General features: G+C 36.7%; 1 protein-coding gene across 2 annotated transcripts in view; it reads right to left on the minus strand.

Annotated features, from left to right (window-relative positions):
* The window catches only part of LOC122811508 (advillin-like), a 731,661-nt gene that overhangs the window by 353,344 nt on the left and 356,663 nt on the right, over window positions 1-21,654 (minus strand). For both annotated transcript variants that reach the window (XM_044083391.1, XM_044083390.1), the window contains exon 4: window positions 20,956-21,152. In XM_044083391.1, coding sequence (XP_043939326.1) covers window positions 20,956-21,152 — 197 coding nt within the window. The remainder of the gene's footprint in view (window positions 1-20,955; window positions 21,153-21,654) is intronic.

Below are 21,654 nucleotides of genomic sequence, written 5' to 3' on the forward strand. Positions count from 1 at the left end.
AGCTGCTGGTTTACTTTTAAGTACAAGAATGTCTCTTCCCTAATGGTGTACATACTAGCTTTTTATTTATGGCTAAATCATAATGCATAGATGGCAATACCTTTAACCAAAAGTTAGGTACAACACCTGGACCTGGCATTTTCCATTTGGGAACCTTTCTTAACATTATTTCTATGCCAACAGGAACTACTTCATTCCAATCCATATCTTTTATATCAGAGTCTCTTAACTGTTCTTTTATTTCTTTTACCCACTCAGCCCCCTTATTGTGCTCAACTGGGTCCTCATAGATAATCCTCCAGAATGCATTCATTTCCTTTATTCTTAGCAGTATTTCAACTATTCCTATTTTATTTCCTAGATCCCGTAGAATTTCCATGTGTCATCCTTAAGCTGTTTGTTTTACATCCTTTCTTTATATTTCTGAGTATATCTCTTATGTTTTTCAGCCTGCAACAAAGATTTTCAATGTTATTGTTAGAAATAGTATAACTCAAATCCTGATCTGTTCTGATGTTACACTTTTGTTTTAGCTCATTCACGTTTATAATATGTTTTACATTGATTTCCTTTTCTGTATTCTTCCAGTAATGATACTTCTTTTGTTAACTGTTTCACAAGTGTTTCTAGTTGGTGCTTAAATGGTGGTGCTCTATATGCCCCTTTATTTTCCTTTACTAATTTATGCTTTCTTGGTAATACCTTGTCTGTTATTAGTTTTCTGGTTATATTGTGTGGATCTGTCATTATAGTTCCAATTACTTTATAAACTTGCCTTATTAATTTTTGACAATCCATGTCTTATTCTCTTTTGGCAGCCTCTATCTCTTATATATATTATTATTATATTTATCAATTTCTATCAAATCCAGCAGGTCTTCCTGTAAATTATTTTCTTCCTTATTGAAAGTTTCTTCTATGGTTTTTATTTCCTGCCCTTTCTACCTCTGTTTGTAAATATCTTGGCTTTGAAATGACTGCGACATTTCGTTTTGTGAAACGTCTTTACTGCTTTCAACATTTAATTGAACTAATGAGTGATTTTTCTCTACTACTGCACTGCTCTACTTTCTCTGTGATTTCCTCAAGCTGTACCTGGTTTAATAAACCATCATGTTGAAGTTACCCTTGCATCTGTGATTCCCATTCAAATCCTTCACTTTGTAACTGATTTATCACGTCATTTTCAGTTTCCTCCATTTCTGTATCAAACTGCTTACCTATCACTATATTCTACTTCTGTACTAGCATTCTCTTTTTTTGTAGCATTTACCATGTCTAGGGTGCCTTTGCCTATATGTATTTTCAAAGAGATTTGACTTTGCTTTATGATTATTAGTTGACACTGATTTCTTTTCTGAATATGAACTGCACTATCTTAGGTCTCGCTTCATCTCTCAGGTCCATTCCTCTCTCTTTAATGTTGCAAATACCTGAGGACTTTTTTCTTTTTCTCTTAATATTTCATTTTTTTGCTTCCTTTTCCGACTCACTCAATGTTTTCTTCTTTTTATTCTATTAATTAATTACTTCGAACTGGCATTTGTAATGCTAGCCATTTTTTCTATTTCAGTTATTTTTCTCATCTGTAGTTTCCCCCTTGTTCTTGAAAGTGTAATCCCTTTTCAGGAACTCTGGGCTAGTTGCAAAGAAGAAACAAAATATAATTTATTTTTTGTCCACAAATCCCCATTTCTCTGTTTCCAGGCATTATGTCTGGCTGGTCAATGTTTTTAACTTTTCGTGGACCATTGTCTTTTATTGCCACACTGGGGCCTCTTCGATTCATCTGTTGGATCAGGGCCCAACAGAGCAGCAAGATAAATTTCATTCTTGGAGGACTTTGCACTAGTCTTTGTACCAGCCCTGGCCCTACTGCCTTTGCCAAGGCTGGGTATTTTTTTTTTATCCTGAGATGAATGCACCCAGCTGTTCCTTTTTTCCTTATTTTTCCAGGATATATATGACAGTCTGGATATATATCACTTTCATCTTTGTGGGATTTAGTAAACAGTGGGCCCACTAAGTGAAGATACCCACCAAGGCTTGAGGATGATGTTCAAAACAAAACTTCATTTTCCTTTTTGTACTAATTTCATCCCTCCATTGGATGCTTAATGAAACTTATCACTCTCAGTTCATTAATATCATCTTCATTGTATTGTTGTTGATTCCTTTCATGCATGCTATTATTTCACTATTTCATTACTGACCCATTTCATCTCTTCTCATTTCCCCAACTGAAGTGCAGCTACCACATAGATCGTCCCTACTTTTAACTTATTTTACTTTTCCTAATCTCTACTTCCTACACAAATTATAACCTTTTATCAAGTGGACAGTCTCTGCATTCTCCTTGTTACATGTCAACTACACCTGGTAGACCTCTTCTGAACATTTTTTAGACTATCAGTCCCTGTTAAACAGGTGTTTCAGGGCTTCGTTCCCTATTTCCATACTTACTCTCTTTCCCTTCACACAAAACATATATTGTCTGTCTATTGCTAACCAATCTGTATTTCTAACATGGGGTGATTTTCAAATAAATCGTGCATCCGTGGTAAATTCAGGTCTGTATTATATAGTCGAAGGTACTAAATCTTATCTTGGGAAGAAATCAGTTGGCCGTTGTTTTAAATCTTCCCTTTTCCCCACTGTAGTGCAATCTCGGAGTTAGTATATTTAGTTGGGAGGGGGCACATAGTGTTTCTTATATTGTGTCATGCATAGTTGGTCTACCGATTTCTTTCCCTTAGAAAGAAATCGATGATGTGGCCATTCGCTCAAGTGGATGGTCAACACATATGTGTCGATGAAAGGGTAGCTGAGATTTAGTACCTTCGACTATATAATACAGACCTGAATTTACCACGGATCAACATTGATGCCAAAAGGAAACCAGATGAATACTTTTCTCACCCAATACAAACACTCACTAGCTTATTAATTCACATATTAGACCAAACATCCCGCAAACAGTTGTCTCCTTCTGGACTTCCTCATAACTAATATTCAAGTAAAACTGAAAGAAGTTACTTGCTTACCAAATCACTTAAGTGACTGTCATCTTCTCCAAGCTACCCTTTCTTTTAAAATGTCCCTGCATCCCCCCCTAATGATACTTGAATCAGAACTATTTTTGAGTTATAGAGGATACAGAATTTTGCAACCTCAGTAATAATGATTCCTCCACTCTATGCAAAAAAAGACCCAAATAAAGTTCTTCATATATTTAATTCTCTAACACTATCATTAACAAACACATCCTCAAAACTAGAAAAATGTTAAAGGAAGAAGCTGCTTATGGCAGTACCTAGATGAAAGAAACTCTTAAAAGATAAATGATAAAACTTGACAAGTATGGGATTTTTTTTCCAAATCCATAACACTACACTTTCTAACTTGCTCCCAGACAAAAGTGCAAACACAAATCAAAAGAAGCAACTCTTCCCTGTCTATGTGCCAAACTTCAAAACAAAGCCTCCCAGCAGAAACATTGTTGCACATTAATAAAGACATAACTTACTTTTCAAACAGATCTAACACTGTAGCCCCTATAATAAACACAAGATCTACTCAAAGCTTCAGAGCATTAATATGTTCCCTAGTCATCCCTAATCCAACTACTGTACCTACTGTTAATTTTCCTAACCAATTGATCATTGTCCCTACTTCACTGAAATTACTTACCCTTCACTAGCACTACCCCAACCTAAACTTCAACCCCAGCTAACATGCCCTTAGATACTTCTTTTACCCTAGCTTTTTACTTTCAAGAAATTTCACCTAAATCAGTAAACAATACTGTAAAAGCTCGAGTCTAAAGTTACCCCAAGCCAGTATAGTATCCAACCTGTCTTCTGACATATGGGCACCAGGCATCTGTCTAAACCACTCTCAGATATCATTAACGTTTTCCTATCTACAGGTATAACCCTACATTTGAAATTCTCCCATATAATTCCTACCTTTAAACCTCCTTCTAGTATACAAGTTTTCCAGGCAATATAAATTCTCTTAAAACTCCAAATGAAATCTTCACACATAATTCTGCTTCCAACCCCCATACATAATATCCATGTATATATTTATGTATAAAATCATAATTTCAAGTATATAAATATGTATGGTCCTTTAACAAAGGCCCAACATGAAATTCAGAATTACCACATCACATTAACTATAATTTGCATACTTATAGAAAACTGTTCTAATTAGAACAAAAAGGGATAGCTAACTAGTGTTATCTTCATAAATATATCATACCAAATTCTATTATAGAAGCTTGAGAACATAAACTTTGGTTCCAACACTCTCAGCTGTTTCAAAAATTGCCCAGCAAACAAAACTTTTAAAGTACAGGCTGGTAGTACAACATCTGATAAGATGTATCACCAAGGAGGATTAGAAAACTCTCATCAAACTAAATAAACAAATCAGAGGACAAATAGTCTACCAAAGCCAAATCTGAGGTAAATTTGGCCTCCCAGGCCAAAGACAACCACAAGGCATTCTTTAGCTATGCCTGCAACCTCAAAGGCAATACACAAATGTGTGCAGAGCTCATTGTAAATGGAGCCACCTATTCTGAACCAAATGATATAGTAAACCTGCTGGCTGGCATATTCAGCTCTAACTTTATCCCTCTCTCCCTCTCAGCCTCCCCTTGGGAAATACCATCAAATACAGCTCCACCAACTTTCATTATGGAACAGGTCCTCAGTCCTCTCTCTAATGCCAAGAACACTACATCGATGGTCCCAAACAATATCCCAGGATGTCTTCTAAATAACATGAACCATGACCTATCAGGGCCTCTGGAATTGCTACTTAACTGTAGCTTCCAAACAGGCTTCAAGCCTCAAGAATGGAAAACAGCAAAAGTCATCTCTCTGCACAAAGGTGGGCCATTTACTGGCCCTGGAAGCTGCAGACCTATAAGTCTTACTATTCTCATATGCAAAGCCATGTAAAGAATAGTCATGGAAATGAGCAATAATGACATAGAAAACCTCTAAACACTGGACTCAACTCAATTTGGTTTTGTCAAGGGCAGGTCATGCCTACTCAACATAGTGGACTTCTTTGAGAAGGTCACCAAAGCAACGTATAAGGGCAAAATGGTTCACATTGCTTGCCTTGACCTGGCTAAGGCATTTGGCACAATACTCCACTTGGGTATTGTTGACAAACTCAAGATGTTAGGTATAAATCCTTATATCATCCAGTGGATAGCCAGCTGGCTCATAGAAAGGACCCAAAAAGTTAGAATAGGGGAGTCCACCTCTACAAAGAGGCCAGTCACAAATGGAGTCCATCAGGGATCAGTCCTTTAACCACTCCTTTTTGGCATCTACTCCTCTGAAGACAAGGCCAATGCCAAAGATCTCTGGATGACTAGAGCAGTTGTACAATCCTGCACTGACACAAATATTCTCCAAGAAGGGCTAACACAGGCAAATAACTTGTGTCAAAGCCATAGACTAAAACAAAATGCCAAGAAATGTAGAATAGTATTTTTTGGGAAGTCATCCACCCACAGTAACTATCATAACGACAACACACTCCTAAGAGTCAACCCACTAGTCAGGGACTCGGGGGACACATATAGAGAGTTATTTAGCCTTTGACCATCAAGTGCCTACAGTAGTGAGGAAATCATTCTATGTTTTTCAACTTATAAACAAAGGTAAGGCAGCTAGGTTCAAAGATCTCATTGTTCCACTGTATTCAGAATTGATCAGACCTATCATTGAATGGTATTTGCCTAACAGGCACATCCAACAATTGGAATATCCACAGATGTGTTTCACTAAAGGAATACAGGACCTAAGTAACATGTCCTATGTAGACTGCCTCAGAGCTCTATCCCTGTATTCTATCTCCTACAGGCTGTTGAGGGGAGGTCAATGCCTGGCATACAGGGCATTGTCAGACCCCATTCTAATGGACCTCCTGCTTACCTGCAAAACTAACAGCACCAGAATTACCCATTATAAAGATTTAACCCTTGTCTGTGATATAAATAGGACCTGCTGGAGAGACAGGTATATATCCCAGAGACAACCCTTCTCTGGATCAGATGTGGTGATGGGGACAACCGCTGCCCCAGTTTTTTTTGCAAATTTAATTATGCTTCATTGGGAACTTAATTTGTTTGTAAAAACAGTCCTTGTTTAAGTATGTGGTTTTCTATAAACATTTTAGTGATAATTTATTTTTATTTGGAATGGTAACAAAGCAATTTTAAAATATTTTGTAAATGAAATTAACAATAGCTCCTCCTTTTAAAAAATTATAATAGCAGAAACTGGCCATACAGTAAATTATTTAGATATTACTTTAACTGTAGACACAGTAAATCCTAGGTTTGACAGCAAAATTTACAGAAAATCTATCTTCATGAATTTATGTATATGCTAATAGTTTGCAGCCTAAGTTCACGATAAGGAATTTTTATTTGAACATAACGCTAATTTTATGATCAGTGCCAATAAGACAACCCTAGGTGTATACCCCTGTAAATAATGTAAACTGAGCAAAGTATAAATGAAAGAAAATTTTTGTTTCTGCAACATAGTCAGAGGAGAATTTATATTAGCAATTTTTTTCAGTTGTAAACAGTACTTATATAGGTTACATTGCTTAGTGCACCAGCTGTGCATGTCAGTAAGACAAAAAGAAAATTCTGGAAATGTATTAAAGTGCATGTGACTGGCATAAAAATAAGAATTTAAAAGTGCTTACAGTGCAGTTTAAAAAATATTAACAAATTTATTTTTGGTGTTTCAGCGTATCTAGTACTTTAAGAGGCGGGGACTTGAATAATGTTTTAGAGGTCAAGGAACTGAAACCGCAATTAATTTTAAACTATAGCATTTTTCCAGGTTTGAATGAAACTGTCAACATCAAATGCTACTTGAAATCTCTTCCAGCTAGAAAATGAAGCAAAATATTATAATTAATTATTTTTATTTATGGTATTATTATTATTATTATTATTTTAACTGTTATAATGGTTGTAGTGGCCGTATAGTGCATGTGAAATCAATAGTCATGCGATTGCACATTGGTATTTAAACGTGTGTTTTAGCTCCTCGTGATTTTTTCTGATGAAGTTCAAAAAATTGATTACTGAATGAAAGCACAAAAATACTAAATAATTTCTTTGTGGTCTTAGAATATATCAGGTGTTTTGGGTTTATTTTTAAGTTTTATGGTTTACACCTGATGCCATAGAGTCTGCATATGTATTTTAGTTTATGTTATCTAAGAAATTCCAGTTATATATATTTGACATAGATACATGTTAAAATAATAAAATAACACTGTTTGCTTGAATTTTAGAGGTACAAGAACACATAAAATTTTCTGTTAGAATTATGCATAGATTCAAATTTGGAAAGCAGACCATAAAATGTACCTTGTTTTTTTTTTTTTTTTTTTTTTTTGGTTAAAATAAGGGTGTGGCAGTATCAACTAATATGACAAAAGCCTTGTAATAACATTTGAACATAAATATCTGCCAATTAGCATGTCTTGATTTAAATTTCTTAGATTTTGAATCTGAAGTATAACATGTAATATAACATATTTAAAATCATAGTTTTGTACTTTTTATGACTTAATGCCTTGACTCAAATAAAGTGTACCAGTTTTCAAACCAGAAAATGCAAACTGGTGGTATTCATAAATATGATAAAACAGGGTTTAGTTCTTTGTAATCCAGTACTTCAATACATTTTTGGATTGTGATTCTTTAATCCAAGCCTTCTTGTATCATAATCATTTGATTACAAGTGGCATAACTTACATCAAATAAGATAAATTATTTTAACTGTAAAACATGGTAAAGCTGACAGTGAACAGGTGCAACAGAACTGTTCTTCTATGGATCATGAAGAGGGTAAAAAGGAGTTCTATTAAACAGTTACTATCAGCAATTAAGGATACTGAAAATGTGATTACTTATTCTGCAACTCACTAACTGGATTGTAACTTTGACCTTCAGCAACAATGCAGTTGTTTCTACCAAGGAATATGTACAGACACATTGAAGATTATTAGGCAAGGGATAAAATGTGCATTCATTTGGGGGCTGTACTTGTGGAAGGAAATACTAAATAATCTGACCGATGTGTAATTGCATATGATATTGTCATGTAGTACTGCTACGTTGTATGTTTGCTGTGAGTCTACACCAGAATATTAGATCTAAATCCGGACATTTTTCACAACAGGATTGTAAGAACAAACATGGCTGTGATACAGGATAATCAGTCTTGTAAGAACAAATATGGCTGTGATACAGGGTAATCAGGATTCTTTGGTATAATTGTGTTGGTTTTAAAGAAAAATGTAATGCATCAACAATATTTTGCTTGAAGATTGAGATGTGGTTGAGAATGATATATCCCTGAAATGAAGACAGAAAGTTATTTAGAGGCAAGAGGAAGTTAAATGCTAAAGATATGTTCAGAAGGCAATGTGAAAAAAATAATTGCAGAGAAAATGGAAGGATATTGAGCATGTTTCATTAAGATGTGAGAGTGTTTTATTCTACTGAAGTGTGTTAGGTCAGTAAAACAGGTGATCAACAGATATGGTAAGCCATAAAAATGTTATAATTTGGAAGGATCACCAGGAAGCAGATTGTCACTTATTTGGCATAAAACAGATTTATAACTTTGCCTCTTGTCAGTCAATGACAGTAATCCCTGTGTGCAGCTGTTGTAGAGATCAGGGTGTTAGACTGGTTGCTGGTAGAATCCTCCACTCACCAACACAAGAATATGTGAGTAAGTACTGAAATTCACAAGTAAGCAACACTCAATTCCAAAACAGCATACTAACAGGGAATGCTAATAAGCACTGAAGTATAAAATCACTGATCAGCCATTACTGGCCTTGCAGTGGAGTCAGTTTGCACTAGTTGACAGCTTTATTGTCCTCTCATTAACTATCCTTCGCTAGTGGTATAGCACAACCTACGGTAGGTTATATTAAGTTATGATGATATTGGAGGGTCAGCTCCACTCCAACTTTGGGAGTCTGGGGTCATAGACTGTCCTAGAAAAAATAGATTTTTTTTCTTGTTGGAATTTAAAATGTTTGAACATAGCTTACATTCATATAGCAGCATCTCAAAAATGGTGAGTGAAGATCTATCATTTATCTGTCCAAGTATTACAGTTGGCCCATGCAAATGCTCTATCACTACACATGCTTTGTACCAAGAAGCTTTGCACCCCCCCCAATAACTTGCATTACACCACTGTCAAATTTCATTTTTTTTTCAGAGCCCTACTACCCTCTTCATGAAGAAATATTTAACAAATTCTACACTGAACCTATTTTATTTGTGTCACACATCCCTTTCTTCTTATGCTTCTTCAGCTGTGTCCCTAGTTGTCTATAAACAATGCAATGTGTCTCAGTCACACATCCCTTTTCTCTTATACTGCATGTATTCACACCATTCTAAGTCTTTTATCTCATCCCAGCACTACAGCCCTAGAACACATAATTTGGCATTTTGCTATGTGTTGTATCCTCTCTATCAGACCAATTTCCCCTTCACCAGAATAGTCACAAGAAGTGTTAAAATTAATCTAGACAAGGCTTTACCACTACCATGTTCAATGGACTCAATTGATATCATTTGCAAGCCTAATCTTAAGGTTTGTATAGAGAAAATTTTAAAACTATACACATCTTTACAACCTAGCAAATCTGACCATCGAGTAATAACTGGTAGACAATGGAAACTCAACAATTATTAAAACAGATCACGTAGTGCAGGTAAAACTAGATTTTTTAAAATAATTGAGCATCAACCCATACCACCTCTGACAATGTAGTGAAATCTAAAAGACTGGAGCTTCATGAGAAAATTATTTTGCTTAGAAGGTTTGAGGTTTTCTCCAAGAATCATATGCAATTCCTACTTAGCAAAGATGAAGGGTCAAGTCATATCACACCACAATTCCTGGGTGTAAGAGGGACCTAAATTATGTAGGGCTTTTTTAAGTAAGAACTAAAAACATAAATAGTGACAATTAGACCACATTTAACAAGTGCAGATTGCACAGCGCTGATATTATCCTAGAATAATGGTTGATACCATTTTGAAGTCATGCTGCACTCTTCTGGTCAACAAGCACTAGAGATCACAGTTGCCCATGCCAAATAAAAGAGCAGTGCAAGAATTCAGTCAAATAGCATTGTACTGATCGGCTTACTGCAGTCAGATTCATGCCCTTTCCCCATAAGGACATTCCTTCTACTATCACACTAACCAGTTGGCAAGATGTATGACATCCTCCTCTCCTGCCCCAGACATTCGGGTACAATTTCTGTGCCCTGCTCCTGGCCATCCTTCAACACGTTTAAAAAAAAAAATAATTTCTTCTTTTAAACTGATTGCAACAAAGGCAGCAAACAGTTCTTATGCTTTATACCTGCCTACATGAAGCTCTATGGTACTCACGTTTCAGTTAAAAAAAAAATCTCCTTTTAAATTGTAGTAAACTGCTTGCTAGAAATGTAGCATGCAATTACTACAGTTTATATCATGCCAGCATACAGCACTACAACTCTTTGGTTTTAGTTAAAAAAAAAAAAAGCGAGCAGTTGCTACAGTTTAGACTACACACAATGTGTTGCAATGCTCAGGTTTGACCTCAAATGCAATACCTGCTTTTAAAAGCAGGTCTTGCATTAAAAAGAGCTCAGGACTGCTTGACTGCATCTTCCCAACACTTTATACATGGGGCATTTACCTCCCTCGTTCTGCTGTAACTACCTATTGGGTGCTATAATAGAAATTATTTTATTAGGGCCAGAGCTCATTGCAATGCTTCCAAATGGTAATGCTACTGATAATTTATTACTCCTGGTGACTCTACATTACATCAGTGATGAAATTAGTAAACTCTTGAGGTAAATAAAACATGACATTTCCAGGTGAATAGTATATGAGAAGAAATCTGCAGATTTTTCATCTTAGTGGAAAGACTCAGTAGGAATGCTGACCAATTCAAATAAGGATTGAAGCTTGAAGTTTGTCCATATACTGCTACTTCATCTATGGCACTTAATACTAAAAATTCTGAAGTGGATGCATGAAAGCTGAGGTTAAAACCAAACTCATTAGATCTCCATTATAAATGTGATGTCAGCAATTCATCAACCATTGGAAACCATCATTGATCTGCTACAGATAGACCTCTTATTTATGTACATTAATTTGTACACAGTCAATGAAAAGAAAGAAGGAATGCAAGACTTCAGCACCTCTAGAAACCATTTTCCATGTCACACACCCTGACATTTTACCAATGCCTTCTCCTATCATATGATTACATTTAGGACTTATTATTATCTCAAAACAATCTTCTTTCTCTAACTGGATTAAGGTCACCCTATCAAGACTGTGTGCTTTCTATAAGTTGTCTATTCTAACCACAACCAGTTGCATCACTTTGTATTATATTTGAATTGTCATCTCTGTCTGCCTCAATGCCATTTTCTACATGTCTCTCTGAAAAATGACCTTCCACAAGTGCATAAGCCCCTCATTAGTCTATTAGCCACCAGAATATAGTTTTATTATACTTTCAGAGCCAGTATACCTGGCACAATGTACAAACAAGTTTGGTTACATCACTGGTACATCTGGCAATTAGCTTCTTATTAACATTTCTCATAGGTTCATAGGTCGGTACTAGGCTATCGGACCTATGGCCTATACAAGCCTAGCCATAACAATTCCCTGGATATTTCTTCCCACAGTATTTACTTCCCTGGATCCCTGTCTAGCGGGGTGACTGACATGATCCCCGGGGGGAATTTCCTATCTCCCATCCAATCATCAATGTTCCTTTTGAAGAGGGCCAAGGAGGCGCTTTGCTTGACATGTATGGGCAGTCTATTCCAGAGTATGGGGAGTCTCTGGGTCAGGAACCTATCCCTCCAGCATGTTTTGTTCATTGTGATGACAAGGTTTAGATCCCTGGAGTGTGTGGCTCTGAGGGATTGGGATTTCTTTAACTGGAGCATGTCTAATAGCTCAGGGTTTGACATGGCCTTTTATGTTAAGCAGGATCACCTCTAAGTAGACGATATGACACAGCTGGAGTTTTTTTAGATGGTCACATATGGCATCTGCTTTAGGCCTGTGATTCTTTTAGTGAGGTATTTCTGCGGCCTTTCCAGCTGTTGCAGATGTCTTGCGAGGTACATAACAAACAAAGTATTATACTCTATAATGGGTCTAATGAGGGATGAGTACAGTGGGATCATGACCTCCTTTTTTCTGGATGAAAAGCCCTTAGTAATGAGGTGTGCCACATAGAAGAATTTCCTGACTGTTGTGGCAATACGGTTATCGAAGGTGAAACCACTGTCCACCTGTGTCCCTAAGTATCTCATCACACTTTCGATGTTTAGTGTACTGCCACCTATGTAGTAATTCATGGGTACATGTTTTTTTTCCAAAGGGGATAACTATACATTTCTTGGCATTAAGCTTGAGCCCATGGCCCTGGCACCAAGCATCTGTTTCTTTAAGGCCTTTTTGTAGAATATCCACATAATTTGGGGATTCAATAATGGCTCCCAGTTTGCAGTCATCTGATAACTTTGTTAGCCAGATCCCTTAGTGTTGGCCTGTACTTCAGAGAAGTAGATGCCAAACAAGAGTGGTCCCAGGACTGAACCCTGAGGTACTCCACTTGTCACTTGTCTGGAGCTGGATTTGGAGTCGGCTACTTTTACAGTCTGGGTTCTGTCAGTAAGCCAGTTGGCAACCCATCGAGTGACGTAGGGATTTATGCCCAGCTTAGTTAATTTAACCATGATTCCAGAGTGGGGGATGGTGTCAAAGGCCTTGGCGAGGTACAGATAGGCTGTGTGAACCGCCTTACCCTCATCCACAGCTCTGGAGACTGATTTGAAGAAGTCAGTCAGGAGATTTATTAATTAATTTAATCAATCATGAGATTTATTTTCTAATAGACACCTTCTGCTTCTAATCAGACAGGTAGTTTATAGTCCCTTCCACCAATTTAGGCTAAACTTCTATGCCCTTTCATTTTCGTGCAAACATCCTGTGTGAAAGGGTATCAAAGTGCTTGCTGAGGTTCATATACACCATATACACCATGTGCACAATGCTTCTTTCATCCACATTATTAGTGACTCAGCCATTGAAATTAATCATATGAACTAGTAATCTCATGTGATACCATCCTGTCAGCTATGATCTCACAGACAGGTATCGTTTTAGGAACTCCATGATCTCTCTCATGCAAAATCTATTATGGCCTTCCCAAAAATGATAGACTAACAGACCTGTAATTACATGGCTATTTCCTGCATCCACTGGTTAACCAAAATGAGCACCCACTCCGAACCCTAAATCGTACCACAATAGCCTACTTACTAATGAGAGATTAGTACCATACCTCAGAGAAGAGGGAATATGCTGAGAAAAAGGAGTATTCTCAGAAACGGCCATCTCGGACTTGGCATATGTAAGTCCATTTTCCATTCAGTCTCCGTGTTTCAGGATTTCAATATTCATGTTTTGAGGCTATTCATCGTTGCTGTTCTTATTTTATAATTGTTACATAGATCTGATATTTAATTGTATTTATTTACTGGGATGGTTAAATGACAGAAGTATGCAAAAGTCTTACATTTAGTATGGGGAAAATCAATGATGAGCTGTATAAATACTTTCGGGTGAATGAACCTACGATACCTTGTATAAAAGGTATACCCAAGATCCATAAACAGCCTGAAAACCCCCCTATGACACCAATAGTGGCAGGGAGAGGATGGGTAACTGAACCCATTTCTCTATATTTGGAAACCAAGTTGAGGCCAGTAGTTAATAAATATGTGTATATATTGAAGGACACCAATGCTAATGCTGTATGATGAGATGAAGAATGTGACAAAGGAAGAACAATTTATGTTAGTAACACTAGATGTCCAATCACTCTTCACCTGTATACCCAACTCAGAAGGGATAGAGAGTGTTCGTAGATATTTAGAGACCCACAGAACATCTACTGACATACATATAGAGACACTATGTGATTTAATAAAAATAGTCCTTACTAATAATGTTTTTATCTTCAATAACCAGGTTTACATGCAGAGGGATGGCGTGGCTATGGGTACTTCTTGTGCCAATACCTACGCCAACCTAGTCATGGCTGACTGGGGGAATAGATGTTTATTCAATTTGGACTATTATAAATGGTTTGTTAGATTTTACGCCCGTTTTGTGGACAATCTTTTTCTTATTTGGACCTCTGGTGAAAGAGAGTTGGGGGAGTTTTTACAACAAATGAATGCATTAACCAGTTATTTGAAATTCACTATGATTGCATCTAAACAGAAAGTGTCATTTTTAGACGTATTTATAGAGAGGCCTCTTGAGTGTTCAGAAAAATGTGCTATAGAAATGCATAGCTACATAGGTCTAGCATGCATCCCAAGTACGTATTTAGGAACATCATTCGAGGACAAGCTATGAGGGTTTCTTGTCTGAATTTGTCCGATACAGGAAATGCTGATGAGTTGTTAGATCTTAAACAAAAACTGGTTGAGAGGTCATACGGCCAAGAGGAGGTTACAGAAGGTCTCATAGGAGTGGAGTTTCTTAGACAAGGGAGAGCTCACCCTTACTTGTCAACCGATAATTATTTGGAAACTTTGGTTCCACACCAAGTAAATAAAATAAATGAAGATGGAGTGAAAGTGTGCATATATCATACACAAGATGTGAACCAGGTTAGGGATGCGTATTTGAAGTTTTGGGACATTTTAAAGGTAGATCCTGATATTTGTGAGGTAGTAGATGATAGACCTAAATTTACATATAAAAATAGGCTTAACCTACATAGGATGTTGTGTGGCCCTAATAGGTTGCAAATTAGGTCTCTAAAAGAACCCAAGAACAACTATATGAGACAGTGTAAAAGATGTAGTTACTGTGAATACATAGATAGTTCAGGTAGCTTTGTACATCCAGTCACTACACATAGCTTTGTTTTTCGAGTCCAGGCCATATGTGACTCCCAACATGTGGTTTATCTGGCCACTTGTACGGCTTGCCCAGCATTTTATGTGGGCAACACCAATAGAAAGAGAGGCTAAAAGAGCATGTGTATAATATCAGGGTCAATTCTGATAAGAATGCTCTCTCTAAACATGTTACTGAGACGTCACCTGATCATAGGTTTAGATTTCAAGTTATTCAAAGTAATTACACTAACATTAGAAGGGGGGATGTCAGGAATAAGACGGAACAAAATGAGAGTAAATGGATAATTAGGTTAAGGGCAGACCGAGAGCCTGGACTTAATGACAGAGTACCTCTCAGACCCATTTTGAAAGGCAGACCGATCAGGAGATAGGTCAGACATATTTGGGTAACATGTTTGCCACCTTATTGTATCCATAATTACCATGTTCTTGTGTCTGCATATGCTCTATATATTCTAGCGAGTTATTATATACAACGTCTTTAATACATGAATATAATTGTAAAAAACAAATGAATGGAAGGCACTAATGTATACCAATAATCCGAAAAAAGTACCCAGTACTCGGCGTCAGTGCAACTGATTTATTGGCAAAATAATTTGGAATTGTGCTGTTATTTTGCCAATAAATGAATATAATTGTGTGTGAATTGTTGTGCTTTTGAACAAAAATGTATCTATATACGTCCACAAGCACATTACTGTTAATTAATATGTGTTCTTCAAAAGAAAAAAAGTGGGAAGAAGGAAGGTTAAGAAGAATAAGAAGGAGAATGGAGGATATGTATGGTTTCATGCCAGCAATGAGCACTACAAATGCAAGAGTTGAGATGGATGGAAGAGAGAGAAGAGAAGTGTTGATGGAGAAGAATTTGTAAGAAGAAGTTGCATTTGCTTTTTGTAGACTAGAAGGGGGGTGGTAGAGAGTATGAGGAGAGTTTGTAAGATGAGAAGTGAAGTAAAGGAAGCAGAGATGGTACAGGTAGTGTGACAGAGTGGTGTGGGGAGTGTGGTGGTGAGTGCAGGTGACTGGTGGAGTGTGGGATCCGCTTAAGTGGAGGTGGAGGTGTGATTTCTTATCAGCAGTGGTGGTGGACAGGTTGACAGATGAGATGACAGGGTGGAGGAGAGGGCCCCCAGGAGGCCCCGTGGACTATGATGTTTGCATGTGAGATTGTGAGGTGTATTGAGGAGGAGAGAGGAGAGAGGAGGGAGGTGGTGAGAGAGAGCAGAGGAATGAGGGAATGAGGGTCAGCAGGAGAAAGCAGGAATGTGTGTCAATGAGGGAGGGGGGAGAGAGAGGGGGGAGGAATGAGGAGAGGGGTTTGGTAAAGGTGGAGCAAGTTAAGTACTTGGGATCAACAGTTCCAGAGTAATTCAATGGAAGAGAGAGAGTGAAAAGAAGAGAGGCAGAAGAGAGAGGGCATGGGAGGTGAAATGGAGAGTGATTTGTGACAGACGGCGGGTAAGACAGAAAGGGAAGGAAGACAAGAGTGAGTGAGAAGAGTGTAGTGAGATAGAGTATATGGGTTGGAGACATTGAAAACAAGGCAAGGGAGGAGATGGGGCAGAGTTAAAGATGTTAGAGATTAAGATTTGATGTTTGTGGATGGATAGGATTAGGAAGGATGAGGGATTATAGGTCAGCTCATATGTTGGAGTTTGTTGGGGAGACAAGAGAGAGAAGAAGAGAGAGACCGTTTGACATTGTTTGGAGAGGATTGAGGGAGGATGGGGAAAAAGATGCTAAAAAAGATGCTGCCAGGGAAGAGGGATAAGAGAGAGGAAGAAGATAAAAGGCCTAAAGACGTGTGAGAGGAGGAGTGAGAGGACAAGTGTTGGTGTGTGAGAGAGAGAGAGAGAGAAGATAGGAAGAAAAGAAGAGGAGAGATGATCCATTGTGGCCCTAACGGGAAAAAAAAAGAGAATGATGATGATGTATGGGGAGAAGCTCACATTCCAAAGATGACTGAAAGTATTTCACACAGGTAGTTAATGAGCCATTTTCGTCTACCAATATTCATGTTTTGAGACTATTCATTGTTGCTGCTCTTATTTTATAATTGTTACATAGATCTGATATTTAATTGTATTTATTTACTGGGATGGTTAAATGACAGAATTATGCAAATGTCTTACATTTAATTTTTTACATTTAATTATTTAAATTATACGTTTTTAATTGATTTTAAATGAAAGAGTGGAAGTGATGTCACCAGTGTTTAGAGTATTTAAGCATTTTATTGAAAGTTCATTATATTTGGCCTGAGGAAGCCTATATGGTGAAAGCGCTTGCCGTTCTATGTGTTAATAAACTAGTTTGAACTCATTCTCGTTTGGAATATATCTTTTGGTGAAGTGAAGACTGCCTTTTGTGGGTTGTGTATTGTTACACGAATAGTGTACCTTCTACATGAACTACTAATTTGGAACAAACAGTCTTGAGCATATTGCTCTGCCGTCTCCTTTTGTTGTTTTATTTTATCGTATTTTGGTCGAAGATTCATTCACTAAGCAGCTATTTTTCTTATATTTATAATAAAAGTTTTCTGACTAGAAACAAAAAAAAGTTTTCAAACCCACTTTGGATGAAAGAAAGAAAGGAATATATGTCAGCTTGTTGAAATCAACTACACCAAATGCAATTTTTGACTGCAAACCTTGATCAGGATTTGATGAGTTGCTTAAAATTGTATAAAGCTAACTTTCTTGTCACATTTCTCACACTCAAAAGCCTCTTGCATGTCCTTACCATTATAATAAACTCTGAAATTGCCACAGCTCTGAGAAAAGATGTGTGTTCCCTAGTGACCCAGAGTCTGAGCACACACACACACACACACACACACACACACACACACACACACACACACACACACACACACACACACACACACACACATACACACACTCCAACAAACATCCCTCTTCTGTCACTCTTTTTCAAGCTATTAAAAATTCACACAGAACTACACAACAGAAGAGTAAAAAATTATGCAAGTTATAAAAAAGAATGACATCACATGAGCCAGAACTTACACTCTAAATAAAACATTGACTATATGACTTTACATCTAGTTTATGACCTTTACAGTAGCCAATGTTAGATAGCCCAGAGTTAATATCTGCAAACAGAGGAATTTTTTATCAGTTGGCTGAATTCCAAAAACAAGACATAAAACACATTAATGGCAAAAAAGAACTTAATATACTTTTGAGTAGTTTCATGAAATTTGTAATGAGGCTATAATATTAAGTCTTTTTTATTTCTTTATATATATATATATATATGTTTTATGGATGACTATCCTTTCAAGGAGATTAATTGTTGATTTTAATTGATGTTTTTTGGTAGGCTGACTGTGTCATGTGATGTAATTAATTTATACTCAAAAATGCTGCTTTTTATGAAGTTTGTATGTAAGACACTGAGGAAGGATATTTTATCTGAAAGCTTTGATTCTCATTAAAGTATCTGACGTTGTGGAGTTTTACATTTGTTCTTGCTTGAAGCTATTTTGTTTTGTATCTCTCCACTTCACCACTTATTTCATTTTTTTGAGACTAGTTTCATGAGTCACCAGTTTTAGTTTTAAATGGATATTCACAGTCACAAAGCAGCCTTTACCATAACTGCTAGTACATTCCCATATTGTTTTAAGACTCCCCCCACCCCCGTGCAGTTCCAGGGTCTATATTATAAAATCAAACACTTAGGTTGTCAAACACCTAAACATTGACACCTAAACAGCAAAAGCTGAAATCCGTGAACGACCACTTCCCCAAATTGTTTCATAGGGAAAAACAGTGACAGCTGCTACATACATCTAGTAAAAGTCATTGTCCCCAGAAGCAAATTCAAAATCATTCCATACAATCTTGGGATATTTTAGCACTGTCTATCCCATCACTAGTCTATCCCAGCACTATCAAACTGGGCCTCCTATTCTGATTGTAAGAGCCACACCCCATTGCACCGGCTGCAGCACTGTAAAGTTCACACAATCAGTTCCAGAATATTCTTTCTCTAAAATGCAAATCTTCTTCAACTGGTTTAATGCACCTTTTAAGATACCACATTCATCAACTGTCTTAATAATCACTTGCAATGAATCACAAGTCAGAATAAAGACATATTTAGGGAAATACCATTTACTACATAAGTAACTAATAGGTCTGAAACCAAAAATAGCTCTTGTAGAAATGTGATTATTTTGTTTGCTTGTTTCTCCTTGTTGACCAGGATAGTCCAACTGGGTAGAGTCCATTTTCAGTGGAGGCCTGGAGAGAAAAGTTCCATCAGAAGTACACACATAATGGCATTTGCATTATACTTGTATAGTTAGCCCTTTCTGACGTTTCTGTATTCCATTGTCTCATAAAAGGAATCAGAAGTTGGTAATTATAGAAGATTGAACTAGACTTGAATTATGTTCTCTTTGAAATATTGTTTTACCCCTGGCTGATAATGTTGAACTGAATGTAGCAATAACAGGATGGCTAAACAGAGTGATATTTAGAAGCAGCTCTTGTGTGATCCCAAAGGCAGCAATGGTAATGAACTTTGTAAGGCTTTACCCCTGCTATGTCAGAAAAAAACTGAATCATTCTTCTTATCTTAGTTCATAAAACTGAAATGAATCAACTGTAGAGTGTTCACATTTGTATTTTTAAAAGAGTCCAAATAGCTACTTTTAAAACACAAAATGTTATTTTGGAGATAAAGGTGAAGCCTCCATGGTAGTAAATCTAACAAAGTTTGTAACTGTTAATTGTATATGTGTATCACTTTCATTAACATTTCTGAGCAGGTAAGTGGAGATGTGCAGTTGAGAAACAGAGCAGGAACAAAACGGCAGTAAATAACTGAAATTGGAAGCCTGAAGCACTGGTACATCAATTTGCATGACAGCATTATTGATACAGATTAATACATTTAATTGGGGTCTGTTTTGGCTGTGATAATGGGAAGCAATAAACCTGCCTTGTTAACTAACATAAGCCTGCTTTGTGGCTGAAGCTTCAAAGTATTTACTTCTCTCAGATCTCTGCAGCAAATCATACTTAACTTTTTGGTGAATTTGCTTACTGCTCTCAGTATTTCTGCAGCAAGCCATAAATATATACATATATATATATATATATATATATATATATATATATATATATATATATATATATATATGTGTGTGTGTGTGTGTGTGTGTGTGTGTGTGTGTGTGTGTGTGTGTGTAGAGTGTTACTGCAACAATGTTTTCCATTTGGTCATAAACAAAAGAAAAAAAATAAGTCACAGAGAAAAACTTGTGGTAAAATATATATTGCACTGTAGCAGAAAAAACACACCTCCTTTACATGCATTCACAGCCCCTTCAGATGATAACTACCAAGTCACCAGTTTGAATTGAAAAATGCAGTTAGACATCAGAAAAACTAACGTCACTCAAGTGTAATACTGCATGCTTAAGTATGATTTGTGTGCTCCAAAACTGTGTAAGTCAAGATGCATTCCATGTATCCCACATTTTTCTGGGGTTTGCATGCATTTTCACTGGGTTAAAAGATAAACAATAAGTCATCCTATTAGGCAGAATGAATTTTTATATATCAACATTACAGCTTTTACTATGCCAGTTTACAGTAATTAGCCTTTAATAACGTCCATTGTTTTTCTTGTAGTATATTTGGGTTAAGAAAATATTAATTATCTTAATCTCCTAGAGCCCATAAAATGATTTGTCATGCCTGTTTATTCAGTGTATATACCTTCCTATTCTTTTTAAGAAGTAATTAAGTGAGTTAATACCTTTACAACCAGCCTACCTTGAGTACAAACACTGTACAAAATAATACAAAATAAAGTGAATCTGAATGCAGCACTGTTACAAGAACTTACACTATTCCACACTTGAAGTAGCTCCGGAATGTCTCGGATTCACTTCCCTGCACTTCACGTCGCTGAATGGGACTGCCACCAAGGAAGTCATCCATTTGGGTAACATATGCTGCAGCTGCTCCCTGTTCATCCTGAGACGACTCCTTACCGATCCAATAGTGGATGTTTGATGAGACACCTGTCGAAGTCTTCTGATTCTGTGAAACAGAAATGGATACTACATCAGGTCAAATATTATGATCAAAAGAACACCTGGCTCTCATTGTTACAATATATATATATATATATATATATATATATATATATATATATATATATATATATATATATATATATATAACACTTATTTATACCTTGCCTCTGCTTTCATACTGCCCATTAATTTCAGTGTTGATCATTGGGCAGATGATTTTCCTATCCTGATTCTCCTCAATCTAACATTCCAAATTATTATTAATGGCTGTTGTCCACTTTCTTTTATGTACTTTTGCTTAATTATATTTGGATTTTATCTGCAATGTTACTTTGTGATGGAATCCAGTACATAGGTTCATAAGTAGTTACTGTGTATGCAGTTCAGGAGATCATTGAGGATCCTAGCCCAATTTCCCAAGTGTTTCAGAGTACCGTCTAGTTATGTAACTTAATCAGAGTCATACAGTAGGGATATCAAACTGTGGGAAGCAGGGGATTATCAGT

The sequence above is a fragment of the Protopterus annectens genome, chromosome 9.part0 (assembly GCF_019279795.1).
Source record: "Protopterus annectens isolate FY-2018-M chromosome 9.part0, PAN1.0, whole genome shotgun sequence".
Taxonomy (NCBI): Eukaryota; Metazoa; Chordata; order Ceratodontiformes; family Protopteridae; genus Protopterus; species Protopterus annectens.